Raw genomic sequence first — 22,175 nt, 5'->3', positions numbered from 1 at the left:
CAGAAACTTTTCCTGCCTTTTTTTTATATTTTGTTTACTCTCATAGTCAGTCTTACTTTCCTTTACAGGTTTTTCATGGTTTTCTGTTGGCCTTCAAAGATTTCCCCTACTTTCCCTCTAGCCTTTGCCACTTTGTATGCATTAGCTTTCAATTTGGTACCCTCCTTTATTTCCTTAGTTATCTACGGCTGATTATCCCTTTTCCTACAGTCCTTCCTTTTCTCTGGGATGTGCTTTTGCTGAACACGGTGAAAAATCATTCCTCCACTGTTCCTCGATTGTCCCATCATACAGTCTTTGCTCCCAGTCTACCTTAGCCAACACCTCTCTTATCCCATTGCAGTCACTGGTATTGGATTTTACCTTCTCACCCTCCATCTGTATTTTAAATTCAATCAAAGTATGATCGTGCTTTCCAAGAGGATCCCTCACGCAGAGATAATTAATTATTCTTGCCTCATGATACAAGACCTGATCTGGGGTAGCTTGTTCCCTCGTACATTCCATTACACACTGTTCAAGGAAACTATCTCAGATACAGTTTATGAACTCCTCCTCAAGGCTGCCTTGATGGAGCTGGTTTGAGCAATCAATATGTAGATTAAAATTCCCCAAAGATTCTACTAACTGCTCTGGTGGGAGTTGAGCCCTTGTTCCTAGATCGTTATCCTGTATGATTTGATTACTTGTGTCATTAGCATTGTGCCAGCATCTTCCTCCATCTTGTCTATACATATTTTAAGAAACAAAGCACAGTTCTCCAAGAGTAGTCAAACTAATGCTTTGTTAAAAGTGTGGAGGAGTCCAGAACTAGAGGGCATAGGTTTAGGATGAGAGGGGAAAGACATAAAAGAGACCTAAGGGGCAACGTTTTTACGCAGACAGTGGTATGTGTATGGAATGAGCTGCCAGAGGAAGTGGTGGAGGCTAGTACAATTGCAACATTTAAAAAGGCATCTGGAGGTGAGATTGGGATATCTGGTTGGCATGGACGGGTTGGATTGAAGGGTCTGTTTCCGTGCTGTACATCTCTATGACTCTGACAGAAACAACAAAGTCATGGGAAATGATTCTTTCTACCCCCGATTCTAGGGTCTGGCAGAGAAAAGGTTAGTGCTAAGACCACATTTTTATATGACTTTATGCTGTATAAACATAGGAAAACAGCATAGATTTGGCCAATTTTACCAAACTAGAAATTTTACCAAACTAGAAGTTCTGGCAGGCAGTGATGGGGATACCAATTTTAAAATGAAATTTAATGCAAAGAAGTGAAAAGTTTTGTACTTTAGCAGCAGACTTGGGGGAAGAGACCTCTATTTTTCCTGATTACTTCATGAGTTTGAGCATCACTGTCAATGCCAGCATTTGTTGCCCATCTGTAATTGCACTTTAACGGAGGGGCTATTTTAGAAAAGTCTGCGTCTGGAGTAACCTTTAGGTCAGACCAGATAAGGACAGTAGGTTTCCTTTCCAAAAGGACATGAGTTAGTGCATCCATTGCTACCATTAGAGAGACTAGCATTCACTTCCAGATTTGTGAATTACATTTAAATGTAACTCGAGAAATGTAAGAGTTCTAAAGAGTGCATAGGATCTAAAAGGACCTAGGAGGGATGTGTATTGATCAAATGCAATAGAACATAGACACAATACTTAGAAAATTACGACTAATTAGGCTTCATAAATATAGGGACTGAGAAGGAAGGAAAGTTATGTTAAGCTTTTAAAAAACTCTTGATACAACATAACTAGAGTTTCGCACCCAGTCTTGATAATCACACACATTCAGAAGAGTGTAAGGGTCCTCGACATGACACAAAGGAGATTTACTAGAATGATTAGGAAATTAGGGTTTTCAGCTGCAAGGTTAGGTTAGAGAAGCTGGGCTTGTTCTCCTTAGAACAAAGGATATTGAGAAGAGCTTTGATAGATGTACACAAAATTATGACAGTGTTACACAATATTGCATACATAAAATTACATACAGAGGTACATGAAAGCAGTTCTGCAACACTTCGAAAGGACAATTAGATGAAGCTAGCAACACCCCCATCCCATGAACGATTAAACTAAAAAGGATATGCAGCACCACCTATTCAGTCGAATCAGCCAGTGTTTAAGCTACAACTAGAGCATTCTCCCATCTGTCCTCACTTTAATCTGCCATTATATATGTTTTTCTTGTTCCCTCAAATGTGTTTCTAACTTATCCTTCAAACCATCGATACTATTTACTTCAACAAATTGCTGCACTAGTCACTTCCATAATCTCACTGCTGTCTGGGTCTAGAGGTTTCTTCTGAATTCACTCATCTCGTGGCAACCTTCAATGTTTATGGCCTTTGCTATATTTGTCCCTCAAAAGATGACTCTCTGCATCCACTCTATTAAAATGTTCTATAAACTTAAATATCTCTATTAGGTCATCCTTCAGATTTCTTTTTACAAGACAGAACATAAATTTTGTCAATTCTGTCAAGGTACATAACCCACCCATTTCTAGTTTCATGCTTGTAGATCTCCTCTGCTCATTTCTCGTGTCTCCCTTTTTTTAAGAATAATGCCTATGCTCTGGCTGCCACAATATTTGGGCGAATCAAGGTTCAAAACAGTTTTAGTGTAACCTTCCAGCAATAAAATAAAAACCAGGGGCTACTTTATAAATAGCTTTGTTAAAATGTCACCCAACTTATAGTGACTGATGCATTTGCACTTTGATGTTACTCTGCTCCTCTACCTCTCAAATCTTCATGTTTCTCACATCCCCATTCTTCATATCAAAATGTACAACCTCACTTGTGTTTTCAACTTCATTTGCCATTACTTGCCCATTCTGCAAATTTATTCGGTCTTCCTGCAATTTGCTGTAGTCACTCTCAGTATTGGATTTCCAATACCCCAAATTTAGTGTCTTCATAAATTTAGAAAGTGCTTTTGATTCCAAAGTCCAAATTGTCTATGTAAATTATGAAACGCAGTGGTCTCAGCACTGTGAAACGCCACTTCCCACCTTCTGTCACTCTGAATAGCTACCTTTAACTCCCACTCTCTGCTTTGTCTTCAAGTGAGCTAGCAAACCATTCTGCCACTTGTCCCTGACTCCACATTCTCTAACCTTATTCATTAGCCTATTATTAGTCATCTTACTAAGGTTCTTTTGAAAATCCAGATACAAAGAATTATTGTATTAGTATTGTCTATGTTCTCTGGTACCTCCTTGAAAATTCATTAGGGTTAGCAAAGCATGATTTCTCCTTTAGAAACCTATGCTATTCATCATTATACTTCTTAATTCTACATGTTTTGGATTCTCTCCTTTAGTAAGGATTCCATTACGTTTTCTTTTCACTGATGAACAGATCAGCCTAATGTGTCTATCATCTTTTAATGAATATAACAATTACCTTAGCTATTTTCAAGCCCTCCAGCACAGACCTTTTTCTAGAACATTACTAAATATGTATAAAAATGTCTCTGCTCTCTTTCTGTGGATTCATTCAAACCATGAAGTTGAAGTCCATCTGAATCAGGGTTTTTATCGTCTTAGGTCTTTTTTATCTAATCAATGCATGGCTTTTTAAAAAAAAATGTTTGAACATGCCAATCTCATTACCCATTTCATCACAACACTCAGTGTCACCTCCGTTTTATATATCACCCTGGTTATTCGGCCACTTCCCTCTTATTACCTGTGACACTATAATGAGTATCACTTAATAGTCCTATTGCTATCACAGCCTTCGTCTGTTTTAAGTGTGTTCGCACATGTGAAATGTTTCAGTATTTTGTTTTGTGCTGGTAAATTAACTTCATAGTTCCATTTAGCCTTCTTTTTTTAAAAGCCTTCTCTCCTCAACTTTTCATATATTTTTTCTCATCATGCACACGTCTGTCCATATTCTGAAACCAGACCTCTTTTCCCAACAACAGATTAGTTTCTGGAGTGACAATAGACAATAGATGCAGGAGTAGGCCATTCTGCCCTTCGAGCCTGCACCACCATTCAATAGGATCAGTAGAATTTAGCTCTTGTCGCTAGAAAGGAACCAGAATTCCTCAGACTTCAGGACGGCAAGGATTAAGTCTGGCACGTTAGACCACTCAACCACTCTTAAAAGGTGAAGATTTACAACAGTTAAGCTGCTAATTCATTCATTGGAACAATCAAACAGCAAAACCGAAAAGGTGGAAACTAGAGACCAGGCATCAGCATCAGCCTCTACTCAAAATGATAAATTTAAAAATGTAATCCTAGCTAAGCTAACAAGCAACAATTCTCTATCAGTTAACTGCTACCTGGGTTTATTTGAAACTTAATGAAGCAACATTTTTTCACGAAGAGATCTTTATAACCAATCAGTATTTACAAGATAACTGCCCTGAAGCAAACATTGCATGGCATTTCAAAGCACATTGCCAGACTCTGTTACATTCCTTTCCAGATCTACTAGCATTACACTGAGGGTGGAAGTGTTAACTGGGAGATTACACTTACTCTGAGCAGGAGAGTGTAGCTAATGTCTTGGTAAAGGACAATCCAACAAATGGCAAATCCTCCCCTGTGAAACCTGACTTATTCAGCGGCCGTGCCTTGATCATCGGGCGCGAGATTTTCTCTGGATCATCAAAATTGGACACATCATCATCAGTTTCCAGTGTGGGTACAAAAGGGGGTGGAACTGCAATGGAAACACAAAATATACTGGATTTCAACAAAAGTAGAGGCAACAGCCGGCGTGCAGACTTACCAATAAAATCGAGGAGTGAGTCACTACTGGAGCTGTGTATTCAATAGGCTGTCACAGCTCATTACATCAGTTTGAGGTAAAAGTGGATCTTACTCACAGATAACCAACAGTTATACACTCAAGCTGATCTATAATACGGCTCTGCAGATGCATCCAAAAGCTTCATTATGTTGCATATTCACTGTAGTTATATGAAGATACTGCCATATATAGGAGGATATTTATAAATGATGGTACAGGCGCCACCTATCCTTATGCTACAACACAAATCATTGCTTATTTGATGCCAAAATATTTCTGGTTACAGAAGTTCATAACAGAATGCAATGCTGCAATAATCATTACTTTTTGTAATGATCAAAAGCTACATAGCTACATGGTAGATTTGTTCTGCTTTTGTTATAGCTGATACCCAACCAAATAATAAAGAAATAGGTTTCAAAGGCAATTACTTACAGAGCATTCTGGAACAGTGAAATCATCAATATCTTCTGTAATAATTCACAGTTCATCAAGAGCCTTCCCTGGAAATGACTAATCTGATAATACTGCAGACAACTGACAGTGGAAGACTGCTGCTGCCTACAGAAACTTTCTTTTTGCATAGCAAAAACAATTTTTTTCAATAATGAATATGCTAATAGCTTAACTCAGTCAGCACTGCAGTACTTGTGCCAATCTGCTTCTTCTGAGAGACTGCATGTTTAACCATGGGAGTTCTGAGCTGGTCAGTCAGAAGGTGCATATTGATTATATCTTCAACAACGATACTACAGTTTAGCTGAAGGGACCCTTCCAAAAGGGACAGATACGATCCCTTTGATAGGAGCACAACCATCTGCAGGCAGTACAGCAGCAAAGCATATTGTCGATCTAAACCATCCAATACGCTGATTTCATTTTACTATTCAGCTGGACTGTGCCATCTGGCAGGGAAGTAGCACAAATGACAACAAGGCTTGACAGGTCATCTCTCAGACAATTTCAGCAGTCCTGTGATTTGTCTGAAGGTTCCCAATTAGATACCAGACCATTCTATCAGCAACTTGCATTCTGTCTCACTGAATTATTAAGAATCTGCTAAGGCTCATACACAGATGACGTGTTACTGATCAATAACCTTAAATGGCATGCATTCAAAATTATTAGCCTCACACTAGTTCATAGAAACAAAAATATTATATTTCAGGTGGGAACAGTATCTTTTGATCACTATAAAATATTGCAATTCTCGGAATTAGGGCAAAACCATGTCACACAGAAATTTTATGATGTATGGATTATAAGTGATATTTGTGATGGTCCATATGGAAGGAAACTTCCTTGGTATTTTTAAATACACTTTTCCGTTTCTTGAATTTATTTTCACATTTTACATGGTCATTCTTCTTGACTCATTTGGTAAAATTACTCTATCTCCTTGCCTCTTGGCCATTAGGAAACCCCCATGATTATAACATGGTTATCGGTGCCAAATCACAGTTGAATTTGGAGTCATACAGGTACCTTCTGCTGTTTCCCTTTTCCATGGACTGGTTGCCATGAAACAAAATCAGATAACACTGCAGGTTGAATTGAAGGGGATGATCAATTGGCTTCTCTCTACAATAGACAAAAGAGGATTTGGGCTCCTAATAGCAATCATGCAATAAATGTGTGATTTTGTTCTCAATTCCATCCTCACTGTGTATCAATTTTAAGGTATTGCATTCAGGAAATACTGTTGCCATACAAATGCATAAACAGAGGTAGCAGTGGTAAAATTTACTGTCTAACTGTTACTACATTTATAGTTTCTCTTTCTTCCCCTTGAAGTTTGTTTTGCTTTCAGCTTCTCTCCCCTCCTTCATGATGCATCATTTCCCAACTGAAAATAAGCCAACCAACATCCAGCTTTGTTATTGCAACATTTAAGCACCACTAGATGGCAAGCAAGAGCAGCACAACTTAATTATCTTTCCATTTTTTTTCTATCTGTAATGTAGCAGCCTTCCTTTGATCATCTCAATCTACAAGATTCAGAAACCTCAACTTCACTTCTTTCAGGGAAATTTCCACCTAGCTCATCTTCATGAGTTAAGTCAATACCCATATTGGTTCTTAGGCTTCAGTATTTTTGTACTAACAAACTTGCACAAAATTTCAATTTAAGGCATTTTGGGTTTTTGTCTTACCCTCTCTCATTATTAAGCACATGCAGTGTTCCAATGTAAAAGTGATCATATGTTGCAGTATACTAATGAAAGATTATTCATCAATAATCCCCTAATTGGCAAGTGAGCCAACTGCAATGCTGACAAAGATTCTGGGTTCAGCTCCTTGGCTAATACTACCAAAGGGGACATCACAACCAATTGTAGATCCTTTGTCCAAAGACAGCAGGAAGGACATAACAGGCAAAATGTAACTCTAATTTTTGAACCCTGTGAAATTCACTAATATGGTCAGTTTTGTGCTTGCATTCATATGATGGTTGAATAGTTCTCCAACACGACCTGCCTGGGCTCAGGTGGTTTTCTGGGCTATGCATCAGGGTAGAAAGTACTTTTCAAACTGTAGAATGATAATGTAACGTAAATAGTAGAAAGGGAGAAAAAAAACACTACAATGGGTAAAGCAGGTGGATTCTACATTCACCATGCAATGCCAGAAATGAAATCATGATTAATCTGTGTCAGCCTTGTGAACAATATGATAAACACTGGCAGAATTTTAAATATTTATGCTAGCATACTTAAAGCTAGAAAGAAAGATGGAGACTAGGGGATAACACAAACTGTCTACAAATGTGAAGTTCAGCACTCTGCTGCATTTCTGCAGCATTGAAGGGGTTAGCATGCAGCTTGGAGACTATAATTATGCTGTGGATCAATATGAGCCTATCCTTAAGAGGGATGGAACACCTACACACTGTTCATGTACTGTAGCACTGCTAACATTGGAAAATTTGTTTCCATGGCATCCATTCAGACATTAATGCAGCATTATATAGTACATAGATGTTTCAGGAAAGAGACCAAAACATGCTCACATTCCTGCAATGTCATAAAACCCCTCATGACAAAGATCAATAACTAATAAAAATCAGACCACGACAGAGAGGGGACAACAAACAACCACAATCCAATTATAAAATGAATCTAAAATTACTGTACCGAGTGATGCCCAAAATTCATCCTTCCGCCATTAGAAGTCCATAACATGTTAGCATATCAGTACAATTTCCCCTACTAGAGCAGCAATGTCAGCATTAGTTACAGGCTACCAGATTACTAAACCAACAATTCATAATACCGAGATTTAGAGGCAAGAGTTCCCTGGTTCTACAGTAGAGTGTAGATTTTCTTCATTGTGTACTCATTGCTGTATGACTCATAATAAGGTCCCAGTTACAAGCCCACAGAACAGGTGACTGCAATAAAGTGTAAAGTATTATAAGTAGAATATTAAAGAGGCTCTGGTGGTGATGCCCCTGACTCCAGGCCAGGCGGCCTGGGGTCCAAGACCACCTGCTCTAGAGATATGTCATAACACCTCTGAATAGGCTGATGAGAAGCTCAGTAGAATGCTTATAGTCATCACAAAATGTGTGCCCGTTACTGATCATCAAAAACAAACTACAGGCAAAACTGCTCAGTGTTAAATCCAGGCTGTTGTAACAAATCACACCAATCAATTCATCTAGATTCACACTGCAACTAATTAATACATTGATCAGTGTCCTGCCAACCTATTTCTGATACTAGTTCTATCCACCTTAACTCAGGGAGCACCTCAAACACCAGGCTGACAAAGAGAAACTGGGTCTATTGTAGCCTCCCATGCAGCACAGTTCATAACCAAACTATAAAAAAAGTCACTAAACTGAAATTTTGATGGCTAGCCTTAAAAAGGAAGTAAGCGTTTCCTTTACCCAAAATAGAAGGAATAATGCAGCCATACAGAAATAGAGCAGTGGCCTTACTTTACACCATTTCTGTACTTCATGCACAAACCAGCAGCATAAATTTGCGAGGAGTACCACACTGGCACTATTGTTAAATAGTTTTACAAAATACTTTTCGTAAAGTTTTACAAAAGGTAACTTTTTAAAAATTAGAATTAACCTATTTTTCTAATCAACGTGTTCAGATATATTATTACACATGTGGAGTAGGTGTGACTTGAATCCAGGCCTCCTGGTCCAGGGGTATGGACACCACCACTGTACCACACTACAACACATCTTTCAGTTATGTTAAACATCCTACAAGTGCTTCAGTTGATTCGGAATTAAAAGTGGAGTGGGAAGCCAAAATGGAGAGTACACAAAATTGCACAATCCAATCCAAAAATGTGCAGGTTAGGTGAATTGGCCATGCTAAATTGGCCATAGTGTTAGGTGAAGGGGTAAATGTGATGGGGTAAAAGGATTGTGATGAATTCATTCAATGGAACACACGTAGCATACTCATCTTGTGCTGACTGGATCAACAAGGGGTCCAAAAATCAAAAGTTTGTGAGCATCGCCTTTTAGATTAGATTACTTACAGTATAGAAACAGGCCCTTCGGCCCAACAAGTGCACACCGACCCGCCGATGCGTAACCCACCCAGACCCATTCTCCTACATTTACCCCTTCACCTAACACTACGGGCAACTTAGCATGGCCAATTCACCTAACCTGCACATTTTTGGATTGTGGGAGGAAACCCACACAGACACGGGAGAACGTGCAAACTCCACACAGAAAGTCACCTGAGGCGGGAAATGAACCCAGGTCTCTGGCGCTGTGAGGCAGGAAAGTGAAGTGCTGTCTTCCTGTGAAAAGACATCACCTTTCCGCTCCATGGAGCCATTGCCACTTCCCTAGACAGTGCTTATTGGAGGACAGATTGCTGAGCTGTGGTGCCAGTTTGCAAATCCCTTGTCACACTTCAATTCACAGTCATGATATAAGCAATCTAAGCGTTCATGGTAACATGTACTTTGTGTAACTTTTCCCTGGACTCCCACTACATCCAGGGACAGCATTAGAGCTGTTGGTTGCAAGTATGGCATTGAAAGATAGTGCACGATCTTCATGATCATCTCTCTTCTTGGTGTTCAGGTATTGCCTGGCTGGGGCACAATTCCTGAATGCGAGAAAGGAAATTAGCAAAGGGGCAAAATTGTGGTGTAGGGAGGGGAGTATATAAGAGCTGCTGCTTACATTATCCGCAGAGATGGGGAAAAGAGGATGCAAGAAGATATAAAACTTTTTGTCCCACTGCCAGCCACAAACCCACCAGTAATTTTCTAAGTAACAGTTAGCACTGTCTCCTCAATAGCGGTACTGGTGTGCCTCTCATTTTCTGTGTTGTTACTGCCACCTCCAATTGTGTGGCACATTGCCTTGTGGGACAATGGACAGAGAGAATTATGTTGCAGAGTTGTGGAATTCATTTGATGTGGCTTCCCAAGGTGAATACTCGACAGTGTACAGGTTGAGATGAGTGTGAAGCTTGCAACACTTTGTGTGTGAAGTTGAGGTGAAAGCATATGGTTGTTAAATTCAAGTCCTGACTGGCAATTTTGTAGGTGAGTAATGAGGAAGTAGAAATTTGAGCAGTGCCTGAAGTTAGTGGTGCAGTTAGTAAGTTATGTCATTTTAAGACTCATCTATTGATGTTTACTAGCTGTGTGTCTGGTGGACTTCCTGCTCCGTTGTACGTACAGGGCATCTCTTCTAATTTCCAGCTCTTCCACCAAAACCTTCCATTGCTGTGTCAGAAAAGGTGTAGGCTAGTGTTTAGTGGCATAAGCATCCTGGAAATTCAGCAAATTGCTGATAGCCATGAAATGCATGGATTCTTCAGCACAGTCAAGACCATCTATGACCCCAAACACCTGCCGCACTGTGAGAGCTAAGAACAGAGTGGTGCTTCTCGAGGACAGGGATGGCAATAAGTGCTCATTGAAGAGATCCTCAAAGTACTCCTTCCAATCAAGACTTGGCATGAGTATTCTTGACCTCATATCACAGCATTCCAAACGCTTCCACCTTGACACAATCCCAGCCTAAATCAAGTTGAAAAGAGTTGACAAACAACAAGGCCACCAACTGAGTCAGAATTTCCACTGAAACTCAGAAACCTGATGGAGAAGCACTCTTTGTGCAAAATATCACCTCATTTACTTTGTCTGGAACAAGGAGAGCATGACAATAGATCTCAAGAGATGCATTTACTTCAAATATCTTTGAGCAAGGAGATGAGACAGATTTGCTTAAAGCCAAGTAGTGTAACCAGTCAAAATACAACTGGAACATAGCACTTGCCTCCAAGTAAGATAAAAGTTAGGGTCTAGGCTATCTCCTGGATATATATGAAGGGGAGGGTTTGGACTGGTCCATAACACAGTAGCCATTTCATTAGCCAGTAGTCACTCTTTACTACGGTGACTCATATGCAGGAGGCATAGCAAGCCACTACAAAATGAAACTATTACACGTATAGACATGACAACATAAGGAACAGAATCTCTTTCAGTTGACACCTACAAAGCCATGCGTTGCAGTGGAAGCTTGCACTATGTGGAAGCTTGCAATCAAAGGAAAACTAAAAGCTCACTCAGATTGCCTTCTTTCCGTTGAGAGAAATAAATGTAGTTGGATCAAATTGGATCAAAAACCTCAGTGACCTCTCTTATGCAACAGGGCATGGCAAACTGCAAGATGTGCACATATCTCTCCAACCTGAAGAAGGTAGACACATTAAAGTTTATCTGCACAGTCGCCTTCACAACCACTTCACTGTAAATTGGCAGCAGATAAGAAGTCTCAGTAGGAGTACTTTTACTGAAGCATTGCTGTCTTACAATGTTCTTAAATGAGGTTCAGGTCCCCACTATGCACTCTGGTTATATATGTCCTCTTGCTGAGAGCCCTTGATCCTTCAGTCTTCCAGATTGTCCTGCTCTGCATAACCTCTCCAAGTTTTGCTGTATTTCAAGGGGCATGTCCAGTTGTGCATGCAGAGTTCAGAAAAAAGCTTCTTCAGCACCTGTCACACAGTTGTCTGTATCCTTTGCAATATCAAATAACAGAAGAAATTAAATATTGTCACATTTTGTCACATTTGGGCATGAATTACTTCAGTATCGAAGTAGTCACAAATGGTGTGAACATCTCCAATTCTGACTTGAAGGAAAGGTCATTTATGAAGAAATTGAAGATAGAACATAGAACATTACAGCGCAGTACAGGCCCTTTGGCCCTCAATGTTGCGCTGACCTGTCATACCAATCTGAAGCCCATCTAACCTACAATATGATTAGGTCAAGGACAATACCCTGAGGAACTCCTGCAGAAATGTCCTGGAGCTGAGGTGACTGAACTCTACCACAAGCATCTTCCTTTGTGCCAGGTATAACTCCAACCAGTGGAGAGCTCCTCCTCCCTGATTCCCACTGATTCCAATTTTGCTAGAGCTTCTTGATGCCATACTCAGTCAAATATAGTTTTGATGTGAATGGCAGTCACTCTTACTTCACTTAATACACTTTTCAATGTGATTTGTCCAACAAGCATACATCATGGGACATGGGTATTTCTGGCACAGCCAGCATTTATTGCCCATCATTGATTTCCCAAACGGGCAGGTCAAACAATGGTGGGTCTACAGTCACATTAGTGAATCATTTAGGGTTTTGCAGTGATTATAATGTAGTCATTGGCCTAACATTTTATTCCAGACTTTCTTTTCTCAAAAGCTGAATTCAGATTTCACCGTCTCCCACAATGGGAATCAAACTCATGTCTTCACAGCAAATGCCAAAGATTAACTGACCAGTGGCATTACCATGATGTTACTACCTCCACTCTCACATGCCACATATACCATTTGAGTACATTTAGGGCACCCTTTGCACGAAAAATATGTGCCAGCAAGTTCAATGTCTCAAACTTGAAATATTGAAACAGCCATGATTTTATTTTCCTATTTCAACAGGCAAAGCTCCAGAAACACCCTCTCAAAAGGGAGAAATCTTTAAAGTTGTAATAGTTTGAATAGCCAGCTAAATCTGTGTTAGCACCGATACTAATGGCGATGAAAAAGGATCTTTCTTCACTAGCTGAAAAAAAAAGGAATCTGTTCAGAAAATGACTGTTCTATATTTGCACAACACAGTTGAGCTTCAGGTAACTTTTTACAAGGCAACAGAAGCCTGCCCTGATTTCCAATTGCAAGGATTATGTCATTATTTATTCAAATTTATAAATTCAACTATGTAATTAAGACAAAATTCACATAACAGCTGCAGACTGAATAAGAACTGGTTTCATTTGATAGGAGGTTTTGCAATATCAATCCATGGCCAGGATGTTCAGTGAAACAAAGAGAGACTCTTAACTACAGGAATCATTCACCATTTTGCTCCAGAGTAAAACTGAACACAAAATATGAAAATGGAAACTCAATTTTAGCAGAAACAAATGTCTAGATTTCTGAACATCGCATCATACCTTGAACAGTCTTTCATTTCACTGGATCAATACATAAAAATGCCCTGACACCAATGAGGTTCTGTCACCGCAAGTACTACATTGATTAGAAATAGGATCACCACCATTTTCATAAACATGGATATACTTTGTAGGAGGAGGGTAGTTCTCGTTGGAAGTGGTATTATCCCTACTTCTGAGCCAGAAGGCCCAGATTCAAGGTCCACAAGCTCCAGAGGTGTATAATAACATCTCTGAACAGGTTGATTACAAAATATCTACCTTGTAAGAGAACAAGGCAAAAATGGCAACTGAGATTTAAACATAAGAATAGAGTGTACATAGGATTAGATGCTTATTCAGGAGAGTCAAGATAGTTGCAACTACTTGAGGAGAAACAAAATTGTAATGGAGTGTGTTGGGAAGTTAAGGCTAAGAGCAGTTTTTTTTTCCACAGCATGCTATGAACAATGAAATTGTAAAAGCAGGCCTACAAGATTAAGTCAAAATATATATGAAGTCTTTTGGAGAAATAGCAAGTAGATTAATGTAGTTCTTTGACCCAAATAGTATCAACATCATTATGCAAGTAATCCCGTCAGTGTTAACCACTCTGGAAAGACGACAGAATAAAAATGAAGTTTGTCAAGCCAATAAAATTGCTCTGTCACAACTTTTCATCAGGAGGGTAGACACATCATTCCAAAAGGGATAACTTACTATTCCTGATATTGTTCCAATTGATGTTTGTAAAAAATGGATGGCAGATGAGTCCCTCATAGTTCAAACGTTCCTTTGCTCCACATAGCAGACTTTGTAATAAGTCATAAAATTCCTCACTAGTTTTAGGCTCTTCTGGAAATTTCAGAGTTCTCTGCAATAAAAGATCAGTATTAATGTCGGAGTAGATAATTAAATTCTATTAGCAGTAAAACATTACAATGTCAGTGAATAAACCAATACCCTAATCAACAAACATTACGCATTCAGAAACCCTAACCATTATATTTCTCTTTAGTCACACAGAATACACAAAGTAGTCACACAAAGAATTTCAACAGACTGAACTGCTTGATAATACCAGGATGTACCGTTTTCAACTTTCAATCATCAGCTTCTTAATCATTTACAAAATTTACATTAAACCCCTCCAATGGCAAGCTTATCCAATAGTCTTTTGAAATGAATGTTACTAAATCACCTCAAAGCTGACACAAAATCATATTTGACAATCTTCCCAATCCTCTTGGGTTAATTATCCCAATGATTTGTTAAGTAGAAATTTTCCTTTCTGAAACCATGATAATTATATTTGATTTTTTACTACTGTACACAATTTTTGGTTTCAAATGATTATCAGTTCCATTATTTCCACACAAAATTAATGCAAGGTTACTTGGGATAAGTAGTGCCTATTTGCATAATGATGTTGATACTATCTGGGTCAAAGAGCTACATTGATCTACTTGCTATTTCTCCCAAAGACTTCATATATATTTTGGCTTAATCTTGTAGGCCTGCTTTTCAGCCTCAAACAGCCTCTTACAGCAGGAAGGTAGTCCATGCAAACATGCAGTGAGGAGAAGACAAGATGAGTGCTGTCAAATTTCTACCATAAAAATTGTTTTGCTATTGCCTATGTCAATTTTGGAATTTGGACAGTTCAGCTCATTTCTCCTGATGTCCAGTGAATTTGCACAAAATTTGTCATCTACTCTCCAATCTGCCTCACCACTCAAAATGAAATCATGTCAGATCTTTTAATCCTATTTTGCAGACAATTTCCTTTCTTAATAAATAAAATTAAATTAATTAATTTTCCCTTGGTTAACTGTTAGGGTCAGACTGATCAAGACTGAGCCAAGCCTGCAATCACTGAGGTACATAAAATCACCAAGTGGTGCAGCTGTAACTATAAATTTCCAAAACTTGCCCCAAAACCTGTGAATTTTCCATTAGATTAGAAAACAATGAATGGAACTTCTTTATTCATGTAAGAAAACAGAAAGCAGGGAAGTACAGGCCTGTAGCTGAACATCTGTCCTAAGAAAGTTGCCAGAATCTATTATGCGTGTTATATAAAGATCACTTCAATCTCTATACAAATCAGGCAGAGTCAACATTTTTTTGAGAAAGAGAAACTGTTTGATTAATTTATTCATGGTTTTTGAGGAAGTAACAAGCAAGGGGACCTTTTGGATATGGTGTACTTGGATTTCCAAATGGCTTTTGCCACAAAAATGATTTCAAGTTAAGAGCTTATTAAACTGGGGGCAACTCATCATTATATATAGAAAATTAGTTAGCCAGCAGGAAACAGAGCATGGAAATAAATGAGTTCTATTAGGATATCAAGCATACTGTCATAAGTATCAGTCTGGGGTCTCAACTATTTACAAACCACGTTATCAACATGGATAAAGGCACCAAATCTATGGCTACTAACTTTGAGTCATTAGCAAAGACAGGTGAAGAATATGTTGTGAAGCATCTACAAAGGGATATAGATAAATTAAGTGAGTGGACAAAACAACTGGCATAGTATATAATAAAAGAAAAACTGAATTTATCTACTTTGGCAGGGAGAATATAAAAGCAGCACATTATTCAGAGACTATTTGCAATGGACTGTGTTACAATCTAGACTGGAAGAGCGTGCAGTCACTCCAGTCCCACTACTTCACATGTCACAACATGCAATCAGAATACTTTCTCCAGTTACCATGACCACCAGTTACTGGCCCACCAGGGGTCTACATCAAAGCCAGCAGTTTAATTTAAGAAAGGAATCGCTGATACCCATAGCAAACTTTCAATGGCCTTTTTTGAAAAAAACATTCCAAGTATGTTCACAAAACTTGAAATAAACCATCTCTCCACAATTCTTCAAAGCACAAGTCTTCCAAGCACTTAAATATAAAGCAGCTTTGTAATAAATGAAGAATTCTACCTGAGAGGAAGCTCAACCACCTAGCAAGTTCAATAGAACCTCAGATCCTGATAATCTATACCCCAGAGTACTTAAGGAAGTGGCCCTAGGAAAAGCAGATGTGTTGGTGTTCAGCTTCCAACATTCTACAGGCTCTGGAACAGCTCCTGCAGACTGGAGGATAGTTATTGTAACCTTCCATTTAAGAAGGGAGGCAGAGAAAAAAAACTAGGAAATATAACCCAAATCAGCCTGACATTGGAAGTGGGGAAAATTCTAGAAGAATTAATAGCAAAGCATTTGGAAAACAGTAGCAGGATCCAACAGAGTCAGCATGGATTTACAAAAGGTAAATAATGGATGACAAATCAACAGGAATTCTTCAAGGATGTAACTAATAAAGTTGATGAAGAGGAGGCTTCATCAAGCAGATGTGGATTACGTGGCCTATCAAAAGGCTTTTGACAAAATTCTACATCAGAGATAAATATGTAAAATTAAAACAGATGGGATTGGGATAGTGCATTAAGATTAATAGTAAACAAGTTGGCAGGCAGGAAACAGAGTTAGAATAAACAGGTCTTTTTTTACCAAATGACAGACAGTTCCGAGTGGCGTCCTACAGGGATCAGTGCTAGGACCCCAGCTATTTGCAATAAACACAAATGATACGAATGAAGGAACTAATGTCTCTAAATTTGCAGATGACCTAAAGCTTGGTGGGAGAGTGCAGAAAAGTTTCAGTGTGATTTGAACAAGTTGAGTGTGGGGGCAAATGCATGGCGATGCAATATAATGTGGATAAATGTTAGGTAATCAACTTTGGTAGCAAAAACAGGAAGACAGCATGTCATCTGGATGGCAATCAAGTGAGAGGAGAATGTGCAACAAGACCTGGGTGTCCTTGTACACCAATTCCGAAAGATAATCATAGAGCTGCAGCAGGTGGTAAAGAAAGCAAATGGTAGGTGGCCTTCATAGTGACATGATTCACGTACTAGAACATGATGTCTTTCTGCAGTTGTGCAGGGCCTTGGTGAAATGACACCTGGGACACAGTTTAGAGTCTTGATCTCCTCATCTGAAAATGTTCTTGCTATACAGGAAGTGCAGCAAAGGTTTACATACGGATTCCTGGGATTGTAGGACTAGGAGTGGTTGAACCAATTAGGATTATATTCATTGGAGTTGCAAAGAATGGGGGGGTGGTGGGGGTAGAATCTCATAGAAACCTATAAAATTCTAACAGGACTAGACAAGGTGGTTCAGGAAGGAGGTTTCCAAAGGCAGCAGAGACCAAAAGCACAGGTCAGACTTTAAACCATTTAGGACGGCAATGAGGAGAAATTTCTTTACACAGAAAATAGTGAACCTATGAAATTCACTACCACAGAAAACAGTCAAGGCCAAAACATTATATGATTTCAAAGATCTGGCTCAAGGAATAAAAGGGATGGGGGGGTTGTGGTGTAGGAACAGCCTATGGAGATGATCAGCCATGAACATAATGAATAGCAAAGCAGGCACGAAGGGCCAAATGGCCTACTTCTGCTCCTATGTTCAATTTCAATGCTTGATTAATAAGGGAGTGAAAGGTTACAGATAGACAGGAAAGTAAAATCAAGGCCACAGGCAGATCAGTCATGATTTTTTAATCAAATAATGTAAAACATCCAGAGGGAACAAATAGTCCACTGCTGCTCTTTATTCGTGTGCATGACATGGATGTTATCAGACAAAATATAAAGCAAGTATTATATTCAGCTATTAAGACAGGGTGACCAAAAACCTGGTCAAAGAGATAAGTTTTAGGAATTGGTTTATGGAGGAAGAGATAAATGGGCAGAGTTTTGGTTTAGGATAGATGGTCGCCAATGGAGGAGAGAAGGAAATCACGTTTGTGCAATAGACCAGAATTAGAGGACTGGGGAGACACTACAAACACTGGGGAGATTGATGTTTGTAGCGCCAGAAATAGTTATGCAAAAGGACAAAAGCGTAAGACCATTGAGAGATTGAATACCATGATAGGGGTATCTTAAGTAAAGGCTTTTCTGGACCAATAGCCCACATAGGCAAGCAAACAAATGGTAATAGGCATTGAAACAAGTTTAGATACCAAGACCAAAATTTTGATTATGTGAGAAACCAGCTGGGAAAGTATCAATATTTAAAGGGAGTGATAACAAAGCTGTGGATGAGGGTTTCAGCAGGTAAGCACACACAGATATGTGACGTTGCAAAAATGAAAGTTTTTGATATAAAGAGATTGTGTGGTAAGAAACTGAGTTAGGGACAATGTAGCAAACAGGCTGGTTCAGTCTGAGCAGCGAGGGAGGGGAGCTGGAAATTAAGGAATGGCAAATTTGTCTAGGGCTGATGGGATAGAGTTTGATCAATTGTTATAATTCTAATAGCCAGTTGGGGAAAACAAAGAACATAAGAACTAGGAGCAGGAGTAGGCTGCTCAGCCCTTTGAGTCCACACCGCCATTCGATAAGATCATGGCCAATCTTTTCGTGGACTCAGCTCCACTTACTCGAGTTTTCACCATTTCCCTTAATTCCTTTATTTTTCAGAGAAGTACCTACCTTAGCTTTTAAAGTGATTACTGAAGTAGCATCAACTACTGCCCTGGGCAAGGAATTCCATAGATTAACAATCCTCTGGGTGAAGACATTCCTTCTCAGTTCAGTTCTAAACCTGCTTCCTCGAATCTTGAGCCCATGCTCTCTTGTACTAGTCTCACCCACCAGTGGAAACATGCTATCTATTTCTATTTTATCGATTCTCTTCATAATTTTATATGTTTCTGCAAGATCCCCCCTTCAAAAGAATTGAATCAGTTTTTATACATTTACATTTTTTTAATGGAACCAAATTATATGGCATATTTCCAATAGAACCACAGGAATAAAATACATAGTTACAATTGATGTGCATTATCAATGACTACGTCACTTCTGCCTGGCAGAACTCAACCCTAACAACTTCCCATTGAAAATGTAAGCACAAAAGATAATGAAAACAAAAATGGTGGCTAGTGGAGAGGACTGTTATAGTACGATTCACTATAAAATATTGTGAAACTGAGAGTGCCCATGTAATTCAAATATATTAATATGTTATCTGGAGATATTTTGATAAACAAGCCAATAGTTGTAGCTTACAAAAACATTAAGAAATGAAAATTAGATTAGATTAGATTAGATTAGATTACTTACAGTGTGGAAACAGGCCCTTCGGCCCAACAAGTCCACACTGCCCTGCCGAAGCGCAACCCACCCATACCCCTACATCTACCCCTTACCTAACACTACGGGCAATTTAGCATGGCCAATTCACCTGACCTCAAGTCTTCAAGTCATCAAGTCTTCCAGAAAATTACTCACACACAGATGAGATAGACACAAAGGAAGAAAACTGACCTCTGCCTAACAGAGTTTCAGACATGACAAAAGACGAAACAAAAGGAAATTCCAGGCTGTTTTCTATTATTCTCCCCAAGGACAGATTAATCTCACCCTTATCACTACACCAATGCAGTTATAGAAATGAACTGATAAACATTATTTAAAAATATGTGCTTCTTTCCCCTCCAATCGCCCAAAAAATGCACTTGCCACACATCACGTGTGGGCAGGGAACCTGCTTTCAGAACTCAACTCTTGGATCTCAGACTTTGGATGTGTCAAAGGAGTGCCCACAATAACAGTCAAGTCCTTTCCCACAAGAAACTATTCAGCAGCTCTCATCTTTCCATAGAACAGGAGATCTACCAGATTGGAAAGTACAAAAAAAAATCCAGTTTCTGTCACTCAATAACAACCCATTATGTCATCAAGTCTTCCAGAAAAGACACTTTACCAAATTAATCATATACAAATTATTAAAACCAATTGATTTTAATTGTCAAAAAGCACCTATATTCAAAATAATGCTGCAAGACCAAAGATGTACAAACCTGAAAGTTTCTAATATTGCTGATGGTTTTGGCTGATGTTCCCTCAACAAATGGCGATCTCCCGTAAATCATTTCATAAGCAATCACACCTAAAGACCACCAGTCACATTCCACACCATATGAAGAACATCCATCCCCATTCGTTACAGTCAGTACTTCAGGAGCCATGAAATCTGGTGTACCAACTGGTAACTTTGAGCTAACCTGTTGAGGGGAACAAAGAATCAGATATCAAAATACATAATACTTAATGACTAGAGTTCATAACTTAAAGCTGTTTTTTTCAGCAGTATATAAAACAGCAAGACGCAAATTGTTTAATATTGTAGGTGGATAATTTGCATTGTGTAATATAAATCGGTAAAATATTGCATGTATGTCACATTATAGCACCCAACATTTTTATTGTTGTAAAATCATGAAAAAACATTTAAATTAAGAATTGGAACAAGCAGCAGTCAGGCACTGATATTTGCTTCAGTATACTGTAGTAAAAATGGATATATTTTTTCTTTCTAGTGTTTAAGTTATTTTAAGATTCCAGAGACCACACCTGTTGAGAATCAAAAGCCAATCAGTTCTCACAGCATTTTCAAGAGAGACATGCTTCACTGTTGTTTCTCTCTAAAAAAAAGTTAAAATATTTACAGGAAAACAGCTGCAAAGCATCCCATTATTTTAAATAACCCAATGCAAGGTAATTTTGAAAGGGTCATTAAACTTATATATAGTCATTCTAAATCATACTGGAAGACAAGCAACATGGATGGCACCAGCTATTCTTTCAAAGGTAAACTGATCAATAATATTTTAGAACTATTTTGCACCATCTTGTACCACGATCACTTGGTATCTCATTAGATACAAATGGAATGTGAAGGCTAATATAATAGACTATTGGAGACCAATAGTAACACTAATGAGTAAAGTTGTTTGAAGGTCAATTGCAATTTAATCTAATATTTAGGCCCAATATTGTTGGATCTGGTACATTTCACTACTTTTCAGGAACCAACAGGTACAGTGTTGTGCCAAAAGTGACTGAGGAGAAAGTGAGGACTGCAGATGCTGGCGATCAGCGCTGAAAATGTGTTGCTGGAAAAGCGCAGGTCAGGCAGCATCCAAGGAGCAGGAGGTTCTCCAGCAACACATTTTCAGCCCAAAATTTGATTTTTGAGTGCGACAACAGTTGAGTTTAAACAAACCCGGAAGGCTACAGCTAAGGTAAGACAGTTTGTTTGAAAATTACTTACGGTAGCGAGCAGTGGTGTTTTTCTTTCTTCACAGCAAGAGCGGGAGCAGCAGGGGGAAGTGACGACGACCAGAGGGGCAGCCGGGACCCAAAAGCTGGTGTAGCGCAAGCTAACCTGGGTAGGCTTTTTTCCCGACAAAAGCGCGCAGGAGAGGAACCAGAGGCACTACTGAGGTAGTGCCTCCCATCCACCCTCCTCCTCTAACCTAATAATAAGACCCGTTGTGGTAAGTAGGTAAGTGTTGCATTTTGCTTGTTCTGTTCTTTAGACCTAGTTTGTTTTTTTTAAAAAATGGTTACTTTTAGAGGGATGGCAGTGAAGGCAGTGCAGTGTTCCTCTTGCAACATGTTTGAGGTGAGGGATGCCATGGTCGTCCCTGCTGATTACACTTGCAGGAAGTGCACCCATCTCCAGCTCCTCCAAAACCGTGTTAGGGAACTGGAGCTGGAGTTGGATGAACTTAGGATCATTCGGGAGGCAGAGGGGGTCATAGATCGGAGCTTTAGGGAAGCAGTAACTCCAAAGATTGCAGACAGATAGGTGACAGGGGGACTGGGAGGAAGCAGCCAGTGCAGGGACCCCCTGCGGACATTCCCTTCAAGAACAAGCATACCGTTTTGGATACTTGTGGGGGGGGATGATTTACCAGGGGCAAGCAATGGGGTTCAGGCCTCTGGCACGGAGCCTGTCCCCGTTGCTCAGAAGGGAAGGGTGGAGAAGAGCAGAGCAATAGTTATTGGGGACTCGATTGTTCGGGGCACAGATAGGCGGTTTTGTGGGGGCGAGAGAGACCCACGTTTGGTATGTTGCCTCC

General features: G+C 39.3%; 1 protein-coding gene across 9 annotated transcripts in view; it reads right to left on the bottom strand.

The window, feature by feature from the left end:
• LOC140487859 (citron Rho-interacting kinase-like) overlaps window positions 1-22,175 on the bottom strand; it is a 221,205-nt gene that overhangs the window by 154,309 nt on the left and 44,721 nt on the right. For 8 of the 9 annotated variants that reach the window (XM_072587208.1, XM_072587209.1, XM_072587211.1 and 5 more), the window contains 3 exons: window positions 20,109-20,312; window positions 13,936-14,089; window positions 4,499-4,682 (listed from right to left, as the gene is read on the bottom strand). In XM_072587208.1, the coding sequence (XP_072443309.1) occupies window positions 4,499-4,682; window positions 13,936-14,089; window positions 20,109-20,312 (542 nt within the window). Of the gene's footprint in view, window positions 1-4,498; window positions 4,683-5,207; window positions 5,555-13,935; window positions 14,090-20,108; window positions 20,313-22,175 lie in introns of those variants that run through there. The other variant, XM_072587216.1, reaches the window with a different exon arrangement.

This window comes from Chiloscyllium punctatum, chromosome 17, assembly GCF_047496795.1.
Source record: "Chiloscyllium punctatum isolate Juve2018m chromosome 17, sChiPun1.3, whole genome shotgun sequence".
Lineage (NCBI taxonomy): Eukaryota > Metazoa > Chordata > Chondrichthyes > Orectolobiformes > Hemiscylliidae > Chiloscyllium > Chiloscyllium punctatum.
Note: the sequence above shows the minus strand (reverse complement) of the source record. Positions and strands in the feature narration are given on the sequence as shown.